The sequence below is a fragment of the Monodon monoceros genome, unplaced genomic scaffold (genome assembly GCF_005190385.1).
Source record: "Monodon monoceros isolate NGI ecotype Baffin Bay Population unplaced genomic scaffold, NGI_Narwhal_1 Super_Scaffold_13, whole genome shotgun sequence".
NCBI classification, from domain to species: domain Eukaryota; kingdom Metazoa; phylum Chordata; class Mammalia; order Artiodactyla; family Monodontidae; genus Monodon; species Monodon monoceros.
In genome coordinates this window covers 23,734,461-23,755,684 of record NW_021703769.1, presented here as the reverse complement: position 1 = coordinate 23,755,684, position 21,224 = coordinate 23,734,461, and the positions used below count along the sequence as shown (strand labels likewise).

The following is a 21,224-nucleotide window of genomic DNA, read 5'->3' as shown; positions in this document are numbered from 1 at the left end:
TGTGTGTGTGTGTGTGTGTGTGTGTGTGTGTGTGTGTGTGTGCACGCACGCAGCCTGCTGGTGAAGATCAAGACCTTTGAAACCAGAAAGACCTGTATTCAAGTTCTCACGGGTCCACTTCCTGCTGGTGTGCTTGGGCCTCTGAGTCTCATCAGAAAAGACAGAACAATCCTACTTACCTACCACACAGAGCTATAGGAGTCAGTGAGTTAATGTCTGTACCTGGCACACAGCAGAAACAGCTACATAACTTCTCTGAGCCGCATTTCCTTATCTATCAAAAGCGGATGACAATGGTGCCTGCCTGACAGGTTTCTGAGGCTTAAATGAGCCAATATAGGTAAAGCACTTGGCCCAGTGTCTGGCAGTAAGTTAGTGTTCAGTAAACAGTGGCATCATAATGTGTTTTCTCATCTCACTGGGATGGTCTATGTTCGCTTGTTTTGTAAACAATTCTGAGGGCTAATTTATCTCAGGAGTTTTGAGTTGGGGTGTGGGTCCTGAGTTGGGAGCTGGGTGTGGGGAGGGCAGAGGGGCCCTGCTTGAGAGGTAGGGTGTTGGGGGATGGGAGGAATTAGAGTAGCCAGATGGACATTGGTGACTCATGTTTGTGTCGTCCAAGGGGAGAGTCGGGGGCCGGTAAGACGGTTAACACCAAGCGGGTCATTCAGTACTTTGCCATCGTCGCTGCCCTGGGAGACGGGCTGGGCAAGAAGGCCGTAAGACTCGCCCACGCGGGCGCTGCTCCCTGCTGCTTCTGTTTTTCTTTTCTTTCTTCTCCTTTTTTTTTCTTTTTAAAAAGTTGATTCCCCAGAGCCTCCAGCCCTGCCTGAGCCTCCCACCCTGGTGGCAGACTCTGGCCTGAGCAAGGCTTGACCAGCGAGGCTGTGGCCATTGTCTGTCACATTGTATGACGTGGTCCCAGGCTTGCCTCACTGTTCCCATCTGGAACACAGTGGGTGGGACCACATTGCTATTCCTAAGCATTTTATGTATTTTTTCCCTTTCATCATGACCTTCATATTTTGAAAGAGTTTACCAGGTAGGCTGCTTTTACCAAGAAGTAATTGTTTTCTTAGTTTTCATGCACCAAAGATACAGTTACCTGCTGTTAATCAAACAAGCAGGTTCAGCCAGAGACAAGGGCACTTGGCATTCCCAACAGCCAAGGTTAAGGGGCAGTTTTGCACCCCATGATTTCTTTATGGTTTTTGAAATTTTCTGAAACAACGGGGGAACCAGTTTTTTGTTTTGTTTTTGTTTTCGAGGTACAACTTTCATTCCTAGCCCCAGGGCCAGCTGTTCAGAGCTCTGTGTGTGCTCCCCTACCCCAAAATGGGTTGCCTTTTCTTTCCAGAAACCCAAGGCCTCCTCCTGCACAGCCCCTACTCCTGGTCCTGTTGAGCCTTGCGTTTGTTCTGGGACATTTTTCTTTCTTCTTTCCATTTAAACTTTTTTTCTTTTTCTTTTTGCCTCTTCCTATTTTCCCAGTTGATTTTCTTGTGTTTTCTTTTTATTTCAGTTTTGTTTTTTTGGTGTGGTGGTGGTTGTTTTTATTGTTTTGTTTTTGCTGTTGACTTTTTGGTACGCTTTCCTCCCTCCCCCCCACCCCATTTTCCCAACTCCCAAAGTGTCTCTGAGGATGCTACAGAAAGTCGGGTATTGGTCCAGGAACAGGAATGGAGGGCAGGGAACTGGCAGGGATGCAGCTGGGAGGGGCGGGGGTAGGGGGCACCTGGGCAGAAAGGAGCCCTGCATTGTGGAGTTGGGGTTGGGGGGAGCTGTCAGGCAGGGGAGGTAGAGAGAAAGGCTGCCCCGCAGGGGCCATGGGTGCTGGCGCTTAAGAGCCTTATCAACTTCCCTCCCCTTGGCCCCCAAATTGACCACATCTCCAAAGACAGCCCTGTTCAAAAGCCCTGGATATGAATGTGTGGGGTGGAGCTCGGGGGAGGGGCTCCTGCCAGTTCTCTCCTGCCTCTGTCTCCCCAGCAATACCTCAGGGGGACTTTTAAGTCTTGGGCTCCCTGGAGGTGAGTGAATAGCCACAGTCCCCTGGCATGGGACAGGTGGCGTGGCACCTGTCACTCCAAAATCTATTCCTTCCTTTTTCTCCCTTTTTTCCCAGGCTGCTGGGATCCAGGGTAGGGAAGAGAAAGAAAGGGAAAAGGAGGGAAGACAAGGATGAGGCTAGGAGAGCAACGGGGGGAGGATCCCCTCCATTCAGTAAGTCCCTCTAGATGAGACATATGGGTGGCTTCGGGCATCGTGGAGAGCAGGATGCCTGGGCTCAGTGTCTGCTCTGCCCCTGACTTACTGTGCCATCTGGAGAAGATCACTTTCTTGCTCTGAGTCTTAGTTTCCTCATTTGCAATTAGGGCTAATAATGTGCACCCGACAGGGCTATTTTGAATAATAGTCGGTGTACAACTGTACAATGAAAATGCACCTCATCACAGTACAGAGGAGTAGTGTGAAGAAGGGAAGTCATAGAGGGAGGGGAGGGGTCAGAAGGTTTGGGCAGGAAGAGGTCTCTTCCAGCCTCAGAGCATCAGGGAAGCCTTCCTAGAGGAAGGGGCATTTGAGCTGGGCTCTAAAGGGGAGTAGACTGTAGTCAGGAACCTCTAGGGCTTGGGGCAGGGTCGCTTCCTGGGGCATGGGAAATGAAGGGATATGGAGGAGGCCAGAGACAGGGCTTGGGGGGGCTGTGAATAGGAGACCCCCAGACGCAGCCCCTGCCTCAAGCCCCTGACTAGGGCCATGTTTGCTCTACTTTCTAGCATTTCTCCTTCTAACAGTCCCTGGAGGGTCGGGCATGAGGGGTCGGGGTGGGGGGGTACACATTTGGGTGACTAACGTTCACTGTCCCGCTAGCCACCCACTGCCCGCTCCTGCCTGGTGACACCTCACAGCCTCTAACTTGTCTTCCTTCTCCTCCCGGCAGTTTCTGGCCACGAAGACCAGGGTAGGTATGGGGCTGGTGTGAGTGGGAAAGGCAACAATTATGAGGTCCTGGGGACGCCCCCTCCCCTCCCCTTCCCAACCAGAGGTTGTCTGGGCTGGGCCGAGACCCCGGGACCACGGGCTGACAGAGCCCTTGGCCCGCCACCACCAGGGCACCCTCGAGGATCAAATCATTGAGGCTAACCCTGCCATGGAGGCTTTTGGCAATGCCAAGACCCTGCGGAACGACAACTCTTCCCGCTTCGTGAGTGCTGCAGTGGGAGAGCCGGGTGTGGGTGGAGCCCGGTCTGTCGCGGGGAGACACAAGGTGGTGGGAGCCTTGGACGAATAGGGCAGCGCTGGCTGGGCACCCAACTGAGGCTGCTTTTCTGCCCACAGGGCAAGTTCATCCGCATCCATTTTGGTCCCTCTGGGAAGCTGGCATCCGCGGATATCGACAGCTGTGAGTCTAGGAGAGGGTGGGGGAGGGGGAGGGTGGGGAAACAGGCCCAGGCCTGAGTCTTTCCGCTCAGACAGACTGAGTGTCTGTCATCAAGTCCTTGGGGCTCCCACCTGTCCCAGGCGCTTCTCTTCATCCCCTGGCTACAGCCCAGCTCAGGCCACCTCACCTCTCACCTGGAACATTCCCCCAGCCCCCATGTAGTCTTCCATTCTCCATTCTTCTGCTGGATCTCCTTTCAGCCAGAGTGATCTTTTCTTAGAGACTAATCTGACCACATCGCATTCCTGCTTAAAAACCTTTTCCAGATCCCATCACCTTAAGATGGAGACCCAAATCTTTATTTGGCCAGTCAGGCTCCTTGTGACTGGGCCCTTCCCCTCACCCACCATCCCAGTCTTTTCTCTGGTGCTCGATAGGGCAGGCCTGTGGCCTTCTGCCGTGGCCTCATCTCTACACCTCGAGTCCCCATTCTTCCTGGAAGCCTCCCCCAATGCCTCTCTGGGGTCATTGCCCATCCCACCTGACCCAGACCTGCTGCATAGACACCAGGTACCCAGGCTGCATGCATAGAGGGGCCCCCACGCTGACTGCTCCCCATCTTGGGGTGCATGGCCAGATGCTGATGGATAAGCATGGGCAGGTGGTGATAGGCGGGAACGTCATAATTCATGCCCCGAACGACCCATGCACAAACACACAGAGGCTCTGCTCGGTGGACACACTGACACACCAGCAGTGCTCTGGAGGAAAGGAGTGTGGTCTGTGGATGGTGGAATGAAAGCACAGATGAAAGAATAGACAAATCAAGACCCATACACAGACAGCTACGTTAATACACCCACACACAGAGACACACAGACTTACAAACATATGCATTCCCACACCGTGACACGTGTGCTGATGGAGAGACACCCTTCAGCACATGCTGGCATGTGTGCAGACACGGCACCTCGACACACACCCCGGCCCCTTGCTGACACCTTCTCCCTGCCCCTCAGCCATAGTGGGGTGACCCACTCGGGAAACTAGGCCAGCACCTCCCTTTTCCCCAGATCTCCTGGAGAAGTCAAGGGTGATCTTCCAGCTGCCTGGTGAGCGAGGCTACCACGTCTACTACCAGATCCTCTCGGGGAAGAAGCCAGAGCTGCAGGGTGAGGGCCAGAAGCAGATGGGGTGGGAATCAGAGCCCACAGGTCTGGGTGGCAGTTGGGCTGCCCAGCCCTGTCCCGGCCCCCATCAGATCAGGCCCTGGGCTACCTGTTCCCCCACTGTTCTGGGGTCTGTGACATCCCTTCTTTCCTGGAGACCCAGAGCACCTTCTATCCACCCACCCCCTTCCTGGGACTTACAGTTCTTGCTGAGCCCTCTCCTCCTCATGCTAGGAAATGGGCCCCTTAGCACCATTGCCCTGGCAAGGTTGTCTCTCCTGCTGTCCTGACACTAGAGAGGCCCCACCTAGCACCAGTGGGGAGCAATGGCTCTGTCTAGGCCCAGCTCCCCTCTCTTGCAAGCCACTCAAGGGCAGAATCTGGTCCTCGCTGGGCCGCAGCACCCAGCACAGGGTCTGGGCCATAGGGGTGGCTTGCGGAATGGTCAAAAGATGAGTGAGACATAGGGACCGAGGCTCATTTCTCAGAACTGTAAAGAAAGAGAAGCCATGGGTGTGGGAGTCGAGGAGACAAACTCAAGCTACAAAGTCTCGCGAGGGCCCTACACTCTCCTGCCGGGCTGGCTCCCAGGATCCACCACGCTGGGATGGGGAGACGGAGGAGAGCTGGGTGAACACAGCCGACCTGCCCTTCTCCGCCCCATGTACCCCAGACATGCTGCTTCTGTCTATGAACCCCTATGACTACCACTTCTGCAGCCAGGGCGTCATCACTGTGGACCACATGAATGACGGGGAGGAGCTCATGGCCACTGACGTATGTCTGTGGTGGGAGGGGAGGAAACCTGGGGGAGCAGGTCCAGTGCCCTTCACTCGGCTGAACCCTGGAGGAGCCCAGACTTCTCTGAGCCTTCCACACCCCACCCCCAGCATGCCATGGACATCCTGGGCTTCAGCGTGGATGAGAAGTGTGCCTGCTACAAGGTCGTGGGGGCCCTCCTGCACTTCGGCAACATGAAATTCAAGCAGAAGCAGCGGGACGAGCAGGCCGAGGCCGACGGCACTGAGAGTGAGGGGCCCCGACCCTGGCCTGACCTGGTCATCCTCTTGACCCTGATCCCAGCATCCAGTCCATGACCATTAACCCTAAGCCTTGTTCACAGCCTTTGACCTCAGTCTTAACCTGGCCCTGATTGTAAACCCTGACTTCTCAATTCCAGACCCTCACCCTCCTGAGCTGTACAGTTTGCTGACCCTGAACTTAACCTCTTCCAACCTCCCTCTCATAACCCTAAGTTGAGGCCGGTAGAGCTCCCACGTACCCGTGTCCTTGGCCTCCTCCCCCTCATCTCACCCATGTGCCCTGCCAGGTGCTGACAAGGCTGCCTACCTGATGGGGGTCAGCAGTGGAGACCTCCTCAAAGGCCTTCTGCACCCCCGAGTGCGTGTGGGGAACGAGTATGTGACCAAGGGTCAGAGCGTGGAGCAGGTGAGCGGCTGGCAGGCGGGGCCCACCTGGGGACAGCTGGGGCAGTGTCCCCTCCTTGCCAGGTCCCAGAGCAGCCTCCCCGCGCCTCCAGGTGGTGTTTGCCGTGGGGGCTCTGGCCAAGGCCACCTATGACCGGCTGTTCCGGTGGCTGGTGTCACGGATCAACCAGACGCTGGACACCAAGTTGCCCCGTCAGCTCTTCATCGGCGTCCTGGACATCGCCGGTTTTGAGGTCTTTGAGGTGAGGGCAGGCCCACACCCCCAGGCTCTGTTCTCTCTGGGGTGGAGGACCATGGGGGTGGGGACAGGAGCCCTGGGTGTCTGCCTGGAGGTGGGGTGAGCTCCCGCACACCCCTGTTCTCTGTGGGTCTCCTTGTCCCCATCTACAAGGAGGTCTGCTGAGCCGGGTGCCTCCCACTATAGTTTAACAGCTTTGAACAGCTGTGTATCAACTTCACCAACGAGAAGCTGCAGCAGTTCTTCAACCAGCACATGTTTGTGCTCGAGCAGGAGGAGTACAAGCGGGAGGGCATCGACTGGGTCTTCATCGACTTCGGCCTGGACCTGCAGCCCTGCATTGACCTCATCGAGAAGGTGAGGCCCGGGGCCAGGTCACTGCAAGGAAGGGAAGGCATGGGAGCAGTGGGTGAGCAGAAATGAATGTGCACTTGTGTGTGAGCAAGCGTGTGCAAGCCTGCATGTGTGTGTGCATGTATGAGCGTGGCTGTGCACGTGTGTGTGTAACGTGTGTATGAATGGAAATGTGTGCATGTGTGTGACTAGGTGTATTGGAGATTGAGTGTGATTGTGTGTTGGTGAGCAGTGTGTGTGTGTGAGTGTGCAACCCAGCACTGTTGCAGCCACAGTTTCTTTGGACCCTCAAAACTGTCCGGAACTACAGGGCAAGGTAGGGTGCGTTTGTTTATTTGTCTATAAAACATTATATACATTTCCCTATTGTACAAAGACTAGAAAGAAAGAAAAATCAAAGAAAAATTGAAAAATCAGAAATAAAGGAGAAAAGATGTGTCCCCCAATCCTACCACAACCTGTTTCCTCCCAGTCCTTTATCCTGGGCATCTCTTTTCTCTTAGGAACACAGACGCATTTCTCGTCCTGCCTCTTCTCTGGGAGTGTATCTTGAGCATGGTGCTTTGTTGAAGAAGGCGCAGTAGTTCACGCAGCAGATAATTTTCATGCATTTCTGTAATCTCCTACTAGTGGGCATTTAGGTGGTTGACAGCTTTTGCTGTTATAACAGCAATGAAAGTATTCATTTCCCCATTTTGCAGGTTAGGAAATTGAGGCTTAGAGAGGTCTAAGGGCCCCATAGCTACTAAGTGAGGAAGCCAGAATTTGAACTCAACTGCCTGTTTTGACTGTACCACGTGTGAGAGTGTGAGGCCACGGATGCCGGTTTGAGTTTGCACACTTCTTATAAGTAAAGAGAACAACTCAGAGCTGCAAGTTGGGCAGAAAGGGCTTGGAAGCCAAACCACAAACTTTCTTTCTTAGAAGACAGGGCTCCTGGGTGCAGGTCAGTTCTTCGTCCCTCAGGGCAGATGGCTGAGGTTGGAGGGTCTGGGAAAGCTCCCAGAGGGAGGGGCTCCAGGAAATGGGGATCCAGCCCAGCCTGGATGGGCTGGCTTGATGGAGGCCCTTCAAGCTGTGCCCTGTCCCTAGCCACTGGGCATCCTGTCCATTCTGGAGGAGGAGTGTATGTTCCCCAAGGCCTCAGATGCCAGCTTCCAGGCCAAGCTCTATGATAACCACGCGGGGAAGTCGCCCAATTTCCAGCAGCCACGGCCTGACAAGAAGCGCAAATACCAGGCCCACTTTGAGGTGGTCCACTACGCGGGTGTGGTAGGTGCCTGTTGAAACCCCAGCTCTTGACCTCTCTCCTCCCTCCTCCGGGTTCCCCCACCTCGGTTCAGCCCCCGTCTGGTCTCTGGCAGGTGCCTTACAGCATCGTGGGCTGGCTGGAAAAAAACAAGGATCCACTGAATGAGACGGTGGTCCCCATCTTCCAAAAGTCGCAGAACAAGCTCTTGGCTGCTCTCTACGAGAACTATGCTGGCTCCTGCTCTAGTGAGTACAGAGGGATGAGATTCTGTAGGGGACTCACAGGGGGATGTCCCTTGGAGTGACTGGTCCCATGTCTCTCCTAGCCGAGCCCCCCAAGTCTGGGGTGAGAGAGAAGCGTAGGAAGGCAGCATCATTCCAGACGGTGTCCCAGCTACACAAGGTGAGGCCCAGTCTAGGCCTCGTGCAGGCCCTCACCCTGCCACCTCCACCCCGTCCCGGCTCCCTGCTCTGTCCCCTGCACCCTGGGCGGGCGGCCGTTAAGACTTGCAGTGATGTTTAATTCCTCTCCACGTGAACATCACAGCAAGTCTGTGCTGCTTCCCGTCCCCATGCTGCCTGGGCAGGGTTTGCGGGGGATGGGGCCGGAGCCACGGGGATTGGGTGGGGGAGTGAAGACTTTGGTGATGGTAACGGGGACCCAGTCAAACAGAAGAGGGCAAAGGGTCACAAGGAGCAGAGTGAAAGGGCAGCACTGCAGAGACACGCTTAGGCACCTACTGCGCAGTCCTTATGGGGCTCATCCACTGCGGTTTCCAATTCTGCTTCTCTGCCCTCTTGTGCTTTCTCCCCTCTCCTCACCCCCAGGAGAACCTCAACAAGCTGATGACCAACCTGCGGGCCACACAGCCCCACTTTGTCCGTTGCATTGTCCCCAATGAGAACAAGACCCCAGGTAGTCACCCCAGGGTGGGTTGGTGGCATGGGGGCACATTGGAGGGAGGGGACAGGGCAGACTGGAAGCTGGGTCTTGCCCCCTCCGCAGGGCCTGCTCAGCCTCAAAGTGAGCCCTGTGCCTGAACTCCTTGTCTTTTCTGGGGCATGAAGTTGTGTCCATTGACCTCTAATCTTTTCCTTTAACCCCCACCATGTCCAGGGATCATGGATGCCTTCTTGGTGCTACACCAGCTGCGTTGCAATGGGGTTCTGGAGGGGATCCGGATCTGCCGACAAGGATTCCCCAATAGGCTGCTTTACGCTGACTTCCGGCAACGGTGGGTGTCTCCCTGCCCCAGCCCTGGCTCCTCCCCAGCTCCAGCCTGAGGGGATGGAAGGGCACCAAGGAGGATGCAGGGGGACTGGGGAGGGGGCCAGAAGGTATCCCAGTGGGAGATGCTGATGGCTGAGACCTGGGGGTGGGCGGTGGGCTGGGGGAGAAGTGAACAGGCTCAGGGTAAATACTGGAGGTGCAGCCAACAGGCCTTGCTACTGATGAATTGGATGTGGAATAAGAAAGAAAAAGAAAAGACAAGGGTGACTTCTGGTTGTTTGGCCTGAGCAACTGGGGAGTTGGTGATAGATTTACTGAGAAACCAAGATAGGATTTTTAAAATTTTGTGGGGAAGTAGGAGGAGAGTGGATTGAGCTCTACTTTGAACATGTCAACTTTGAAATGTCTCCAGCAGGGAATTCCCTGGCAGTCCAGTGGTTCGGACTCCGCGCTCTCACTGCTGAGCGCCTGGGCGTTCGATCCTTAGTTGGGGAACTAAAATCCCACAAGCCGCACAGCATGGCTGGAGAAAAAAGAAATGTCTCCAGCAGATAGGAAAGCTGAGGGGGAGATGGGATTTGTTAGTCTGGAGCTCAAGGGTCGGGGGGCAGGCAGAGCTGGAGGTAGATTTGGGAGTTGAATGAGGGTTCACATGGACTAGACTTTATGTAATGGCTGGCACCAAGTGAAGGCTCAGTCCGTGCTGTTAGCTCCTCTGCCTTCCCTTTATAGGTTTGATTTTTGTCAGGCTGCAATCGTGCACAGTTCCCTCCCCCTTCAGAAGTAACTGGGGCCATCCACGCTGACCGTTATACTTGTGTATCCATACAAGTATTGTACACATGGGTGCACACGCACATGTTCTCTTTGTTTTTCCCTGTAACTATATGTCTTGGAGATTGTTCCTTATTAATAGACATAAGTCTGCATCATCATCCTTTTTTTTTTTAAATTAAGACTTTCTTTTTTTAGAGCAGTTTTAGGTTCATAGCAAAAGTGAGGGGAAGGCACAGAGATTTCCCACAAGCCCCTGCCCCCACACGTGCACAGCCTCCCCCGTCATCAGCACCTCCCACCAGAGCGGGACACTCGTTACAGCTGATGAGCGCGCACCGACTCATCCTAATCACCCAGAGTCCATAGTTGCCGTTACAGTTGGTGTAATGGAACTTGGTGTTGTACATCCTAGGGCTTTGGATAAATGTAATGACACATGCAGCAGCATCCATTTTGTTATGGCAGTAAAATATCCCATAATCCAGTGAACCGTGCTTTGTTCATCAGTCCCTTAGTAAGGGGCCTTTTTGTGTTTCTAGGGCTTTGCCTTCACAGTGTGGTCACGACAGCCTGACCCACACAGCCCTGTACACATGTGCAAGTGTGTCCCCTTTAGAAGTGGGTGTGCCAGAACCCTTGCTCTTGTTGATTAGAATTCTCTCCCAGATGTTTCTTCAGTTTGTGATATGCTGTAACACATCACCTTCTTTACTTTTTTTGGCCTTCTGAAAAAAATGATAAATTATTAAAAATCATAAACTAAAAAATTATAAAAGTGCTGTATGCCTTCTGTAAATGCTGCAGGCTCTTAAAGAACTTAACTACTGAATGCATTTAAATGCTACCCAAGCTTTTAAAGCCGAGTATGCCCAGTCCTCCAGGGTCACAAGGCCGTCCCCCGCCAGCCTGTTCAGGGGGTGCCCCTCTGGAGCCTCTGCTCCGGCCTCTGAGGGGCCAGCCTCTTCAGTCGTCGGCTCCCTGCCCAGCACCCTCCTCTCCAGCCCTTCCCCGCTCCCCCAGGTACCGCATCCTGAACCCCAGTGCCATCCCGGACGACACCTTCATGGACAGCAGGAAGGCCACAGAGAAGCTGCTGGCCTCGCTGAACATCGACCACACCCAGTACCAGTTTGGCCATACCAAGGTCAGGGCACAAGGGAATTAGGGCGCTGGACCGGATGTGGGCAGTCACACTGCAGGGGTCACGCAGGCGACTGAGGGTTACACCTACCGCCCACACCCCAGGTGTTCTTCAAGGCTGGGCTTCTAGGCGTCTTGGAGGAGCTCCGTGACCAGTGTCTGGCCAAGGTCCTGACACTGCTGCAGGCACAGAGCCGGGGCCACCTCATGCGCCTCGAGTACCAGCGCCTGCTTGGAGGCAGGTGGGTGTCGGAAGGGGGTGGGGGTGATGCGGGGGTACAGCCACTGTCCCCCAGCTCGCAGAACCCTCTGAACCCAGACTCTCTGAACCCTGTCATACCGTCCTGTGGGTCAGATTTCACCGTGTGGCTGCCTGCGTGCCTCCCAAGGGGCAAGGCTGTGGTTTGTGCCACGCAGCCCCCAGCTACCACTTCCTCACCTCAGAAGTTGGGGTAAGAGAACCTGCCTGTACTCCAGGCCATCCCAGAGTGTGGCCCGGAGTAGTAATAAGGGCATCTAGTGTTTCCCAAGACTCTTAAGTGCCAAGCCCTGGGCAAGATACTTTATTTGAAGTTATCTCGGTTAAAGTACAGGACAGTCCTGAGAGGTAGGTGCCATGATCGTGTCTGTTCACTAGAGGGGGTGTCTGAGCAGAGGGAGCCTGTCTGCTGGCTTGTGGCGGGAGGTGGGAGGCTGGGATGTGAGCCCAGGCAGTCTGACCTTATATAAGAGCCCAGTGGCTTAACCGCCCCTGGTGTCTTCAGGACACTTGCAGGGGCCATTCAGGGCTCTTGAGCTCCCACCCCGGGGGCAGACCTGTGTGACCTTTGGCCTCACCCTCAAGTTCGCCTGTAAAGCAGAGGATTAGGACCTACTTGAGAGGCTGTTGGGAAGGTTAACGAGGTCCCACGCTGAAGTGCTCAGTGCAATGTCCGGCCCAGGGTAGGTGCTCAGGGAGCATCGGGGCTGTCATTATGAAGGGGCGGCACTGAACCTGCTGGCCACCTGTGGCTGCCCCTCCCCAGGGATGCCCTGTTCACCATCCAGTGGAACATCCGCGCCTTCAACGCCGTCAAGAACTGGTCATGGATGAAGCTATTTTTCAAGATGAAGCCACTACTACGCTCGGCGCAGGCTGAGGCGGAGCTGGCGGCCCTGCGGGCAGAGCTGCGGGGGCTGCGAGGGGCACTGGCCACTGCCGAGGCCAAGTGCCAGGAGCTGGAGGAGACGCACGTCAGCGTCACCCAGGAGAAGAATGACCTGGCCCTGCAGCTGCAGGCAGTGAGTAGGGGAGGAGCAGGGTTTCTTTCTGCGACTTGGTGCCCCCTGGCCCCCAGCCCCCTCAGAGAACCCCAGGCCGCTCCGAGGAAATACCATAACCAGATCCCCGGCCAGGGCGGACCTGGTGTGCTCTGGGTGCTCAGGCCTCACCCGGGTCTTTCTTCCTATTCCGGAGGCTCATGGGCTTGTGCCCGTGTGCAGCCTCCCACGTTCCCAACCTCCCCACCCAGTCTATGCATGTGTCCTAATGCTCCCACGCCTTGTGTCCCCGTGGCTTCCTGCAAAGCTACAGTGTAGCCCCATCTCCCCAACTCTCCCCTCCTCTCCATCCCCGAGACAGCCGCATGCTCCCTTCTCTGGTTAAGGGCCACGGGAACCCAGGCAGCAGGTAACAGTAACAACCAGAGGGTAGAGATCAAGGGTCCGGATCCTCACCAAGTCCACAGAGCCATTCCCTCCTTCAGCAAATACTTTGAGTGTCAGGCCCCATGGAAGCTCTGGATATACATCGGAGGGAGAATAGACAGGCCTGTGCTCACAAACTCACCTGCTAGAGCAGGAGACGTTATGCAGCCAGGTAGTGAGGAAACAGTGATGGCAGAGAACCTGAGCCCTCCGTGGCCGTGCAGGGCTCTCCCCCCCACTCAGCCCCGTGTGGGCAGAGCTGGCAGTCGGCTTCTCTGCTAGAGCCCTTGTTTGGGCCTTGCTCTGGGTTGCCCCCAGCCTGTCTAATGTTCCCCTCTTGCTGCCCTGTCCATCCCTCTACCTGAGCCCTTATCCCACCACACTTGAACGCCTTCAGGGCCAAGAGCAGGTCTTCGGTATTCCTTGGTCCCGGAGCCCAACTGAGCGTGTGTCCAGCCTCTGCACGGACAAATGAACTTGCTTTCCGGGGCCTGGCCTGGTGTCCCTGAGCTGCCTTGACCCTGCCCCATTCCCCGTGTCCCCCTCCAGGAGCAGGAAAACCTGGTGGATGCCGAGGAGCGCTGCCACTTGCTCATCAAGTCCAAGGTGCAGCTGGAGGCGAAGGTGAAGGAGCTGAGCGAGCGGCTGGAGGACGAGGAGGAGGTGAATGCTGACCTGGCTGCCCGCCGGCGCAAGCTGGAAGATGAGTGCACAGAGCTCAAGAAGGACACTGATGACCTGGAGCTGACGCTGGCCAAGGCCGAGAAGGAGAAGCAAGCCACGGAGAGTAAGGTGTGAGCCGGGCCGGCTGTGGCCCTGGGCAGGTGTCTTCCTCTCTGTGGGCCTCAGTTTCCTCATCTGTCAAATGCTGCTGTTAATAGCAGCACTTCCCTCATTAGGGCGGGTGAGGATTCAGCGCGTAACTAGCCTGTGCTGGCGCTCGCCACAGGGCCTCGCCCGCAGTAGGTACTCAGCAAATGCTAGTGATTGTCATCCACCAGCTCCATGTCCCCCGGGTGCCTTCCCTCACTGAACCCTCCCAAGAGCCCAGGTGGTTCAAAGACTCGGGGTATTGACTCCCTCATACAGGAGGGGAAAGTGGGGCTCAGCAGGGTAAGCCGCTTACTCGGGTTCTCACAGGTGCTCCCCGAGGAAGGCAGGACTAGGAAACAGCTGCTTAAACACCTGTGCATCCCCAAAATAGCTGGTGTCTGTTGATCTCTCACTCTGGGCCGGACACTGTGCACAGGGCTTTGTGAGCATTTGCTCATTAATCCCTCGAGGAGGACGCTATAATCACCCCTTAAGGGTGAAGAAGTTGAGGCTCAGAATGAAGTGACTCGCCCGAGGTTCCCTGGCTCGAAGGGGACGGTTGCTGTGACATGGTGTGGCGGCCGCTCAGACCAGAGTGTGGGGGAGGCATCCCCATGGTGACCCTGGCCCTGACTCAGGTGAAGAACCTGACGGAGGAGATGGTGGCGCTGGACGAGTCAGTGGCCCGGCTGACGAAGGAGAAGAAGGCCTTGCAGGAGGCCCACCAGCAGGCCCTGGGCGACCTGCAGGCTGAGGAGGACCGTGTGAGCGCGCTGGCCAAGGCCAAGGCCCGCCTGGAGCAGCAGGTGGAAGACGTAAGTCGGGGCCACGGCAGAGGCTGTGTGGTGGGGCCAGGACAGCCGGGACGGTGCGGAGCCCACCCACCCCGTCCTGCCCACAGCTGGAGTGCTCCCTGGAGCAAGAGAAAAAGCTGCGCATGGACATGGAGCGGGCCAAACGCAAGCTCGAGGGCGACCTGAAACTGACGCAGGAGTCGGTGACGGATGCTGCCCAGGACAAGCAGCAGCTGGAGGAGAAGCTCCAGAAGTAGGCGGGGGGGGGGGGGGGGGGGGGGGGGCTCAGCCCCAACCTCCTGGCCACAGGGGGCTTCCTGAACCTGCACCCCGCTTCTCACCCCCCTGGACTCTAGTCGGTTCTGCATCACAGCAGAGGTTGAACCCTAGGGTGTAGGGGGTCACCAAGGGCCAGGATCTAGGGCCGGGGCTTGAGAGGGAACACAGGGATAAGGTCACTTAGGGCTGCTCCGGGTGAGGTGCCTCAGTCAGCGAGTGTGCTGGGGGCGGGTACGGAGGGGCCCCAGGCAGGTGGATGGGAGTTAGGCCCTGGGCCGGCTCATGCCCACCCTGTGACCTCCAGAAAGGACTCCGAGCTGAGTCAGCTGAACCTTCGAGTGGAGGACGAGCAGCTCCTTGGGGCCCAGCTGCAGAAGAAGATCAAGGAGCTGCAGGTGTGCGGGGGACGGGGGTGGGCGGAAACCCAGGTCGGAGGCCCTCAGAGGTGACACTGCCGCCTGCGCATCCCCAGTCTCGGGCGGAGGCGCTGGAAGAGGAGCTGGAGGCCGAGCGGTCGGCCCAGGCCCGCGTGGAGAAGCAGCGGGCAGAAGCAGCCCGGGAGCTGGCGGAGCTGAGCGAGCGGCTGGAGGAGGTGGGCGGCGTGTCCGCGGGGCGGCGCGAGGGCTGCCGGAAGCACGAGGCCGAGCTGGGGCGGCTGAGGCGGGAACTGGAGGAGGCGGCCCTGCGGCACGAGGCCACAGTGGCTGCGCTGCGGCGCAAGCAGGCGGAGAGCGCGGCCGAGCTGGGCGAGCAGGCGGACAGTCTGCAACGGGCGCGACAGAAGCTGGAAAAGGAGAAGAGCGAGCTCCGCATGGAGGTGGACGATCTGGGCGCCAGCGTGGAGACTCTGGCCCGCGGCAAGGTGTCTGCCTCCTTCCTGATCCCGACCTCTGACCTGACTCTAGCAGCCTATCCTGACTGAACCCCTTCTGACTCCAGCAGCTGACCCCTGACCACCTGCTGCCAATCTGACTCCATACTATTCCTGGCCCTACACCCGATCGGGACCCCTGACCCATTCACCTGACACCCAGCCTGAACCCCACACCAGTCCTGACCTCAAACCCTACCTCCTAAACTCTGTGCCCTGACTCCAGGGGATTTTTGACCCAGTATCCAATTCCAACTTCTCAGTCCTTGACCTCTGAATTCTGACCTCATACCTGTCCTGACTCTGTTCCTGTCCTTAATCCCAGCACCCAACCCTGACCCCTGACCTTTGTACCACCTAAGCTTGACAGCTGACCTCTGACCAGTGTCCCCGGCCGACTTCAGACTCTCGTACCCTAACCTCACCTTGACCCACCGGCCTTGGGACTAGTACAGCCCTCTCTCACTTCTGACACTCATCTCTTAAGCCATAGTCCAGCAATAGAATCTCTGACCCTGAACGTGGGGTTCTGTTCTCCCTTTGATTCCTGGGCACGTGTCTAGCCTGCTAGGTCCCGACTCCGGGTCCCCATCTCTGACTGGCAGCCCTAGATCCTGCCCTGTGAGTCACAAGCCTTTTCTGATCCCTGACCCCGGATCCCAGGCCAGTGCAGAGAAGCTGTGCCGGGCCTATGAGGATCAGCTGAGCGAGGCCAAGATCAAGGTGCAGGAGCTGCAGCGGCAACTGGCAGATGCCAGCACCCAGCAGGGGCGGCTACAAGCCGAGAGTGGTGAGGCCGGGGGCTTGGCTGGGCCACAGCGGGGCTCGGTGCTGCCCCTCACCCACCTGACCTGCCGGCTCTCCCCTTGGCCTGCAGGGAAGCTGAGCCGACTGCTAGAGGAGAAGGAGTCTCTGATTAGCCAGCTGAGTCGTGGGAAGGCCTTGGCCACCCAGAGCCTGGAGGAACTGCGGCGGCAGCTGGAGGAGGAGAGCAAGGTGGGCCAGCCACTAGCTGCCACAGAGCAGGCGGCGTGGGCACAGGGCCACTGGCCCGGCCCGATGCTGAGGTCACTGGGCTCTCTGCAGGCCAAGAGCACGCTGGCCCATGCCGTGCAGGCTTCGCGGCATGACTGTGACCTCCTGCGGGAGCAGCACGAGGAGGAGGCCGAAGCCCAGGCCGAGCTGCAGCGGCTGCTGTCCAAGGCCAACGCCGAGGTGGCCCAGTGGAGGAGCAAGTACGAGGCAGATGCCATCCAGAGGACCGAGGAACTGGAGGAGGCCAAGTGAGTGCCTTGCGGGCCAGGCCGTCACCACACAGGGACGGCGCCTGCACCTCGAGCTGTCAGGGGTGAGGGGAGATGCAGGGCTCAGCTACGCATCCAGATCCTGTCTGCTCCCGTGGCCTAGAAAGAAGCTGGCACTGCGGCTGCAGGAGGCAGAGGCGGGGGTGGAGGCCGCTCATGCCAAGTGCTCGTCGCTGGAGAAGGCCAAGCTGCGGCTGCAGACGGAGTCGGAGGACGTGACCCTGGAGCTGGAGCGGGCGACCTCAGCGGCCACGGCGCTGGACAAGAAGCAGCGGCACTTGGAGCGGGCGCTGGAGGAGCGGCGGCGGCAGGAGGAGGAGATGCAGCGGGAGCTGGAGGCGGCCCAGAGGGAGGCCCGCAGCCTGGGCACGGAGCTCTTCCGGCTGAGGCACAGCCACGAGGAGGCTCTCGAGGCCCTGGAGATGCTCAGGCGGGAGAACAAGAACCTGCAGGGTACGACCCACCCCAGGGTCAGAGCCGCTCTGGGGTCACTGGGAGTCCCTCAGGGTCACACAGGGTGACGCGGTGGGAGCATGAGCCGTGGGGTGGCCCCTCAGTGCCCTGTCCACTCTGCAGAGGAGATCAGTGACCTCACAGACCAGGTCAGCCTCAGCGGGAAGAGCATCCAGGAGCTGGAGAAAGCCAAGAAGGCACTGGAAGGGGAGAAGGGCGAGCTCCAGGCTGCGCTGGAGGAGGCCGAGGTCAGGGGCGGGGTGGACACTGACCCGCTGCTCCCTGCCTCCCCTCTCAACACACACGGCCCCACCACCATACTATCTGCTCTGTATCCCCAGGGGGCCCTGGAGCTGGAGGAGACCAAGGCTCTGCGGACCCAGCTGGAGCTTTCCCAGGTCAAGGCTGAGGTGGACCGGAAACTGGTGGAGAAAGACGAGGAGTGCGCTGACCTGAGGTGCGGGGCCGGGCTGTCCCTCCTCCCCGGGCCGACAGCCTCTCCCATCCCAACCACCTGAGAGCAGAAGGGCAGGTGATGTTGGCTGAGCCCCACTGTGCGGGGGACTGGCACAGACACCTAATGCCCCCATACCCACGACCCTCTCAGGTGGGGACTATCGTCCACCGTTTGGAGGTGAACCTCGGAGAGGCCAGAGGACTTGCCCAAGGTTACACAGTGCGGGTAGAGCCAGAGTTCAGTCCCTGTCTGTCTGCTCTGGGGCCTCACTCTTGCCTGTGAAATTGCTCTGATGGGCAACAGGCAGGCAGACACAAGGGGCTTGAAACCGGGGAGAGATCAGTCACTTATTCCCCAACTGGCTTCACGTCTCCAGTGTTCCCTGCGTGTCTGTAAGCAAGTCCCTCGCAGGCCACGACCCCTCCTTTCATCCCTCCTAACTACAGGCGCAACCACCAGCGGGCAGTGGAGTCCCTGCAGGCCTCCTTGGATGCAGAGACTCGGGCCCGCAACGAGGCGCTACGGCTCAAGAAGAAGATGGAGGGCGATCTCAACGACCTGGAGCTGCAGCTGGGCCACGCCACCCGCCAGGCCACGGAGGCACAGGCCGCCACGCGGCTGCTGCAGGCCCAACTCAAGGAGGAGCAGGCGGGGCGGGATGAGGAGCAGCGGCTGGCGGCCGAGCTCCACGAGCAGGCACAGGCCCTGGAGCGGCGGGCCGCCCTGCTGGCCGCGGAGCTGGAAGAGCTGCGGGCCGCCCTGGAGCAGGCCGAGCGCAGCCGGCGGCTGGTGGAACAGGAGCTGCTGGAGGCCACCGAGCGCCTCAGCCTCCTGCATTCGCAGGTGAGGACGGGGGTCACAGGGATGCACGGGGCGGGGGCCTGAAGGCCGACTCTAAAGCCCTGCCCCCCTCAGAACACAGGCCTCCTGAGCCAGAAGAAGAAGTTAGAGGTGGATTTGGCCCAGCTGAGCGGGGAGGCGGAGGAGGCTGCCCAGGAAAGGCGGGAAGCCGAGGAAAAGGCCAAGAAGGCCATCACCGACGTGAGGCTGGGCCGGGACCGTGGGGGCCCCGAGCAGAGCCCGAAGGGACTTTGACCCCCGACCACGCCACCTCCTCCCGCACAGGCAGCCATGATGGCAGAGGAGCTGCAAAAGGAGCAGGACACGAGCACACACCTGGAACAGATGAAGACGACTCTGGAGCACACGGTGCGGGAGCTGCAGGCCCGGCTTGAGGAGGCAGAACAAGCCGCCCTCCGTGGCGGGAAGAAGCAGGTGCAGAAGCTGGAGGCCAAGGTGTGTGCGGCCCTCCCAGTCCCTTGCCCTGCAGGGTGGGCCACCCGAGGGCAGGCTGAGGGCACCAGGCCCACTGGCTGGCTGCTCGCAGGTGCGGGAGCTGGAGGCCGAGCTTGACGCAGAACAGAAGCAGCACGCCGAGGCCCTCAAGGGGGTGCGGAAACACGAGCGCCGGGTCAAGGAGCTCGCGTACCAGGTGGGTGACCAGCTCCACCTAGGGGGGCAGCCCTGGAGCTGGCCTGGTTTGGGAAAGACCTGAATCCCCTTTGCCTGCCCAGGCCGAGGAGGACAGGAAGAACCTGGCTCGCATGCAGGACCTGGTGGACAAGCTGCAGAGCAAGGTCAAGAGCTACAAACGTCAGTGTGAAGAGGCGGTGAGTGCACGGGGGTCTGAGGATGCCTGTGGTCACCCAACTTCTACAGCTGGCCCCAGGCTCTGCAGCCAGGTGGGATGCCAGCAGCCGGTCAGGCCTGCTCCATCGCTGGGCCGTGGATTCCCCCGTGTTGGCTTAGTGTGTAGGTTGGGACAGTGACCCCACTGCCCAGCGAGAAGACACGTTTCTAACAGCTCCAGCAAGACGTGAGACCTAGCTCTGTCTCTGAAGGGACCACATGCGCCTTCCCCTTCCAGCCAGGTCTGGCACACGGGCACCTCTGGAAGGAGTGGCTCCCCCCGCCCCGCTTCCTGCTGTGGGTACTGGCAAGGGGGGGGAGGAGGGCCGCGGGCAGTGGTGGTGGAGCAGAGGTGAGGACCCGGAGAAGCCAGCCCCTTCTGGGGGTGCTGACCCTTTCAGTGACCAAAGGGTGAGTGGGCCTGCCTGTGCCCCCAGGAGCAGCAGGCCAACACTAACTTGGCCAAGTATCGCAAGGCCCAGCACGAGCTGGACGACGCAGAGGAGCGGGCGGACATGGCGGAAACCCAGGCCAACAAGCTGCGGGCGCGGACCCGGGACGCCCTGGGCCCCAAGGTGAGGAGTGGTGTGGGGCACCCACCCTGCCCTCCGCGTGGGGGGCAGCTCACCCAGGCACCCCTCTCCCCTTAGCACAAGGAGTGACACCTGAGCCCTGGGCTCTGAAGAGGGACACCTGCTGTTTGCCCCACCCTGATCCTCTCCTCTCTTCATCCCTGCTGGAGCCTCGCCACCCCAGGCTCTGCTACACCCTGAATAAACGCCACGTCTGCAGCTCCTACCGGGTTCCTTCTCATTCTTTGGGGTTCAGGAGGGGAGGGGAGCACGTGGTCTCATGGACAAAAGTCAGGTCCACATCAGTCATTTAAAATAAATTCTTTAATAGTCTCCATTTAATTGGTTTATTTGTTGTTAATAAATTGGCAACACACGGAGGGGCCGAGGGTATGCTCCCAGGCAGGCTCCTGCGCGGGGTGGGCTCAGGCAGGAGATGCTGCCCTGGAGCGGGAGGCCCGGGCACAGCCTCCCTGTGCTCCAAGGGATGGAAAGAGAAGGCCCCTCCCACTTCTGGGGGAACCCATGAACACAGCGGCCAATGAGCAAACAGAACCAGAGGAGCTAAAGGAAAACAAGGGAGGGAGGAAGGGAGGGACAGATGGGCAGGCTTGGGGGAAGGTAGCGTTCTCTGGTGTCCCCCACCCCTGCCCAAGGGCTCAGAAGCCTTTGCCTGGGTCCAAAGGCCAGGGCAAGCTTGGCTCACAGATTGGGGGAGGGTGCCCTTATCTCCCTCCCCACCCCAGGACTGACAGCCAAGAGACCGGGCAGGAGCTCAGACAGAGCTATTTTTAAAAGTCCCCTTACCTCTGGGTGGGCCGGGACCCCAGGGTTCTGAAGGAAGGGTGGGCACAGTGTCCCTGTCCTCGTCATGGAGATCTTGAGGGAACTGAGGCTCCCCAATGACCCGGGGCCCTCAGACCCAGGGGCCAAGGGCTTCTAGACGCTCCCTCCCACCAAGCCTGTACCTGAAGACCTGGGGCAGGCGGAGAGCAGCAGGGAGGCGCGGGGTGGGGGACAGGACGGGACAGGGCAGGGCGTGAGGCACACGTACCCACGCTCACCCGCGCTGGCCCAGGCCCAGCAGCCTCCCAAGGCCTGGCCCAAGATCACTCCTCAGTGAAGTCCCTGTCTATGTCCATGTAGGGCTCCTCGATGTAGCTGACAAGGGCAGAGGGTGACTGGCGGTCCGGGTTCAACAGGATGGACACTGTCTCTTTCCAGTATGAGAAGCTGATGCAGGAGCTCTGGGCAAAGAGAGAGGGGCTGGGCGGGCGCCTGGGGGACCCGGGTCGAGCCCAGCACCCCGTGGGGAG

General features: G+C 58.7%; 2 protein-coding genes across 8 annotated transcripts in view; one reads left to right on the top strand and one right to left on the bottom strand.

The window, feature by feature from the left end:
- Positions 1–20,231, top strand: part of MYH7B (myosin heavy chain 7B) — a 23,466-nt gene extending 3,235 nt beyond the window's left edge. Inside the window, exons 6-42 of one of the 5 annotated variants that reach the window (XM_029222223.1) lie at positions 623–719; positions 1,125–1,127; positions 2,942–2,962; positions 3,113–3,205; positions 3,340–3,403; positions 4,456–4,554; positions 5,225–5,328; positions 5,442–5,580; positions 5,882–6,000; positions 6,092–6,241; positions 6,424–6,594; positions 7,684–7,863; positions 7,956–8,088; positions 8,169–8,245; positions 8,671–8,758; positions 8,960–9,077; positions 10,871–10,994; positions 11,096–11,232; positions 12,016–12,271; positions 13,226–13,468; positions 14,128–14,304; positions 14,391–14,536; positions 14,867–14,957; positions 15,035–15,424; positions 16,097–16,223; positions 16,311–16,429; positions 16,520–16,716; positions 16,841–17,190; positions 17,314–17,438; positions 17,532–17,647; positions 18,094–18,490; positions 18,563–18,688; positions 18,773–18,943; positions 19,035–19,139; positions 19,222–19,317; positions 19,774–19,911; positions 19,987–20,231. In XM_029222223.1, the coding sequence (XP_029078056.1) occupies positions 623–719; positions 1,125–1,127; positions 2,942–2,962; positions 3,113–3,205; positions 3,340–3,403; positions 4,456–4,554; positions 5,225–5,328; positions 5,442–5,580; positions 5,882–6,000; positions 6,092–6,241; positions 6,424–6,594; positions 7,684–7,863; positions 7,956–8,088; positions 8,169–8,245; positions 8,671–8,758; positions 8,960–9,077; positions 10,871–10,994; positions 11,096–11,232; positions 12,016–12,271; positions 13,226–13,468; positions 14,128–14,304; positions 14,391–14,536; positions 14,867–14,957; positions 15,035–15,424; positions 16,097–16,223; positions 16,311–16,429; positions 16,520–16,716; positions 16,841–17,190; positions 17,314–17,438; positions 17,532–17,647; positions 18,094–18,490; positions 18,563–18,688; positions 18,773–18,943; positions 19,035–19,139; positions 19,222–19,317; positions 19,774–19,911; positions 19,987–19,998 (5,299 nt within the window). In that variant the 3' untranslated portion in view covers positions 19,999–20,231. Of the gene's footprint in view, positions 1–622; positions 720–1,124; positions 1,128–1,796; positions 2,031–2,791; positions 2,963–3,112; positions 3,206–3,339; positions 3,404–4,455; positions 4,555–5,224; positions 5,329–5,441; positions 5,581–5,881; positions 6,001–6,091; positions 6,242–6,423; positions 6,595–7,683; positions 7,864–7,955; positions 8,089–8,168; positions 8,246–8,670; positions 8,759–8,959; positions 9,078–10,870; positions 10,995–11,095; positions 11,233–12,015; positions 12,272–13,225; positions 13,469–14,127; positions 14,305–14,390; positions 14,537–14,866; positions 14,958–15,034; positions 15,425–16,096; positions 16,224–16,310; positions 16,430–16,519; positions 16,717–16,840; positions 17,191–17,313; positions 17,439–17,531; positions 17,648–18,093; positions 18,491–18,562; positions 18,689–18,772; positions 18,944–19,034; positions 19,140–19,221; positions 19,318–19,773; positions 19,912–19,986 lie in introns of those variants that run through there. The other 4 variants (XM_029222220.1, XM_029222219.1, XM_029222221.1 and 1 more) reach the window with 4 other exon arrangements.
- TRPC4AP (transient receptor potential cation channel subfamily C member 4 associated protein) overlaps positions 20,218–21,224 on the bottom strand; it is a 77,910-nt gene continuing 76,903 nt past the window's right edge. For 2 of the 3 annotated variants that reach the window (XM_029222224.1, XM_029222225.1), the window contains exon 19: positions 20,218–21,155. In XM_029222224.1, coding sequence (XP_029078057.1) covers positions 21,018–21,155 — 138 coding nt within the window. In that variant the 3' untranslated portion in view covers positions 20,218–21,017. The remainder of the gene's footprint in view (positions 21,156–21,224) is intronic. The other variant, XR_003793365.1, reaches the window with a different exon arrangement.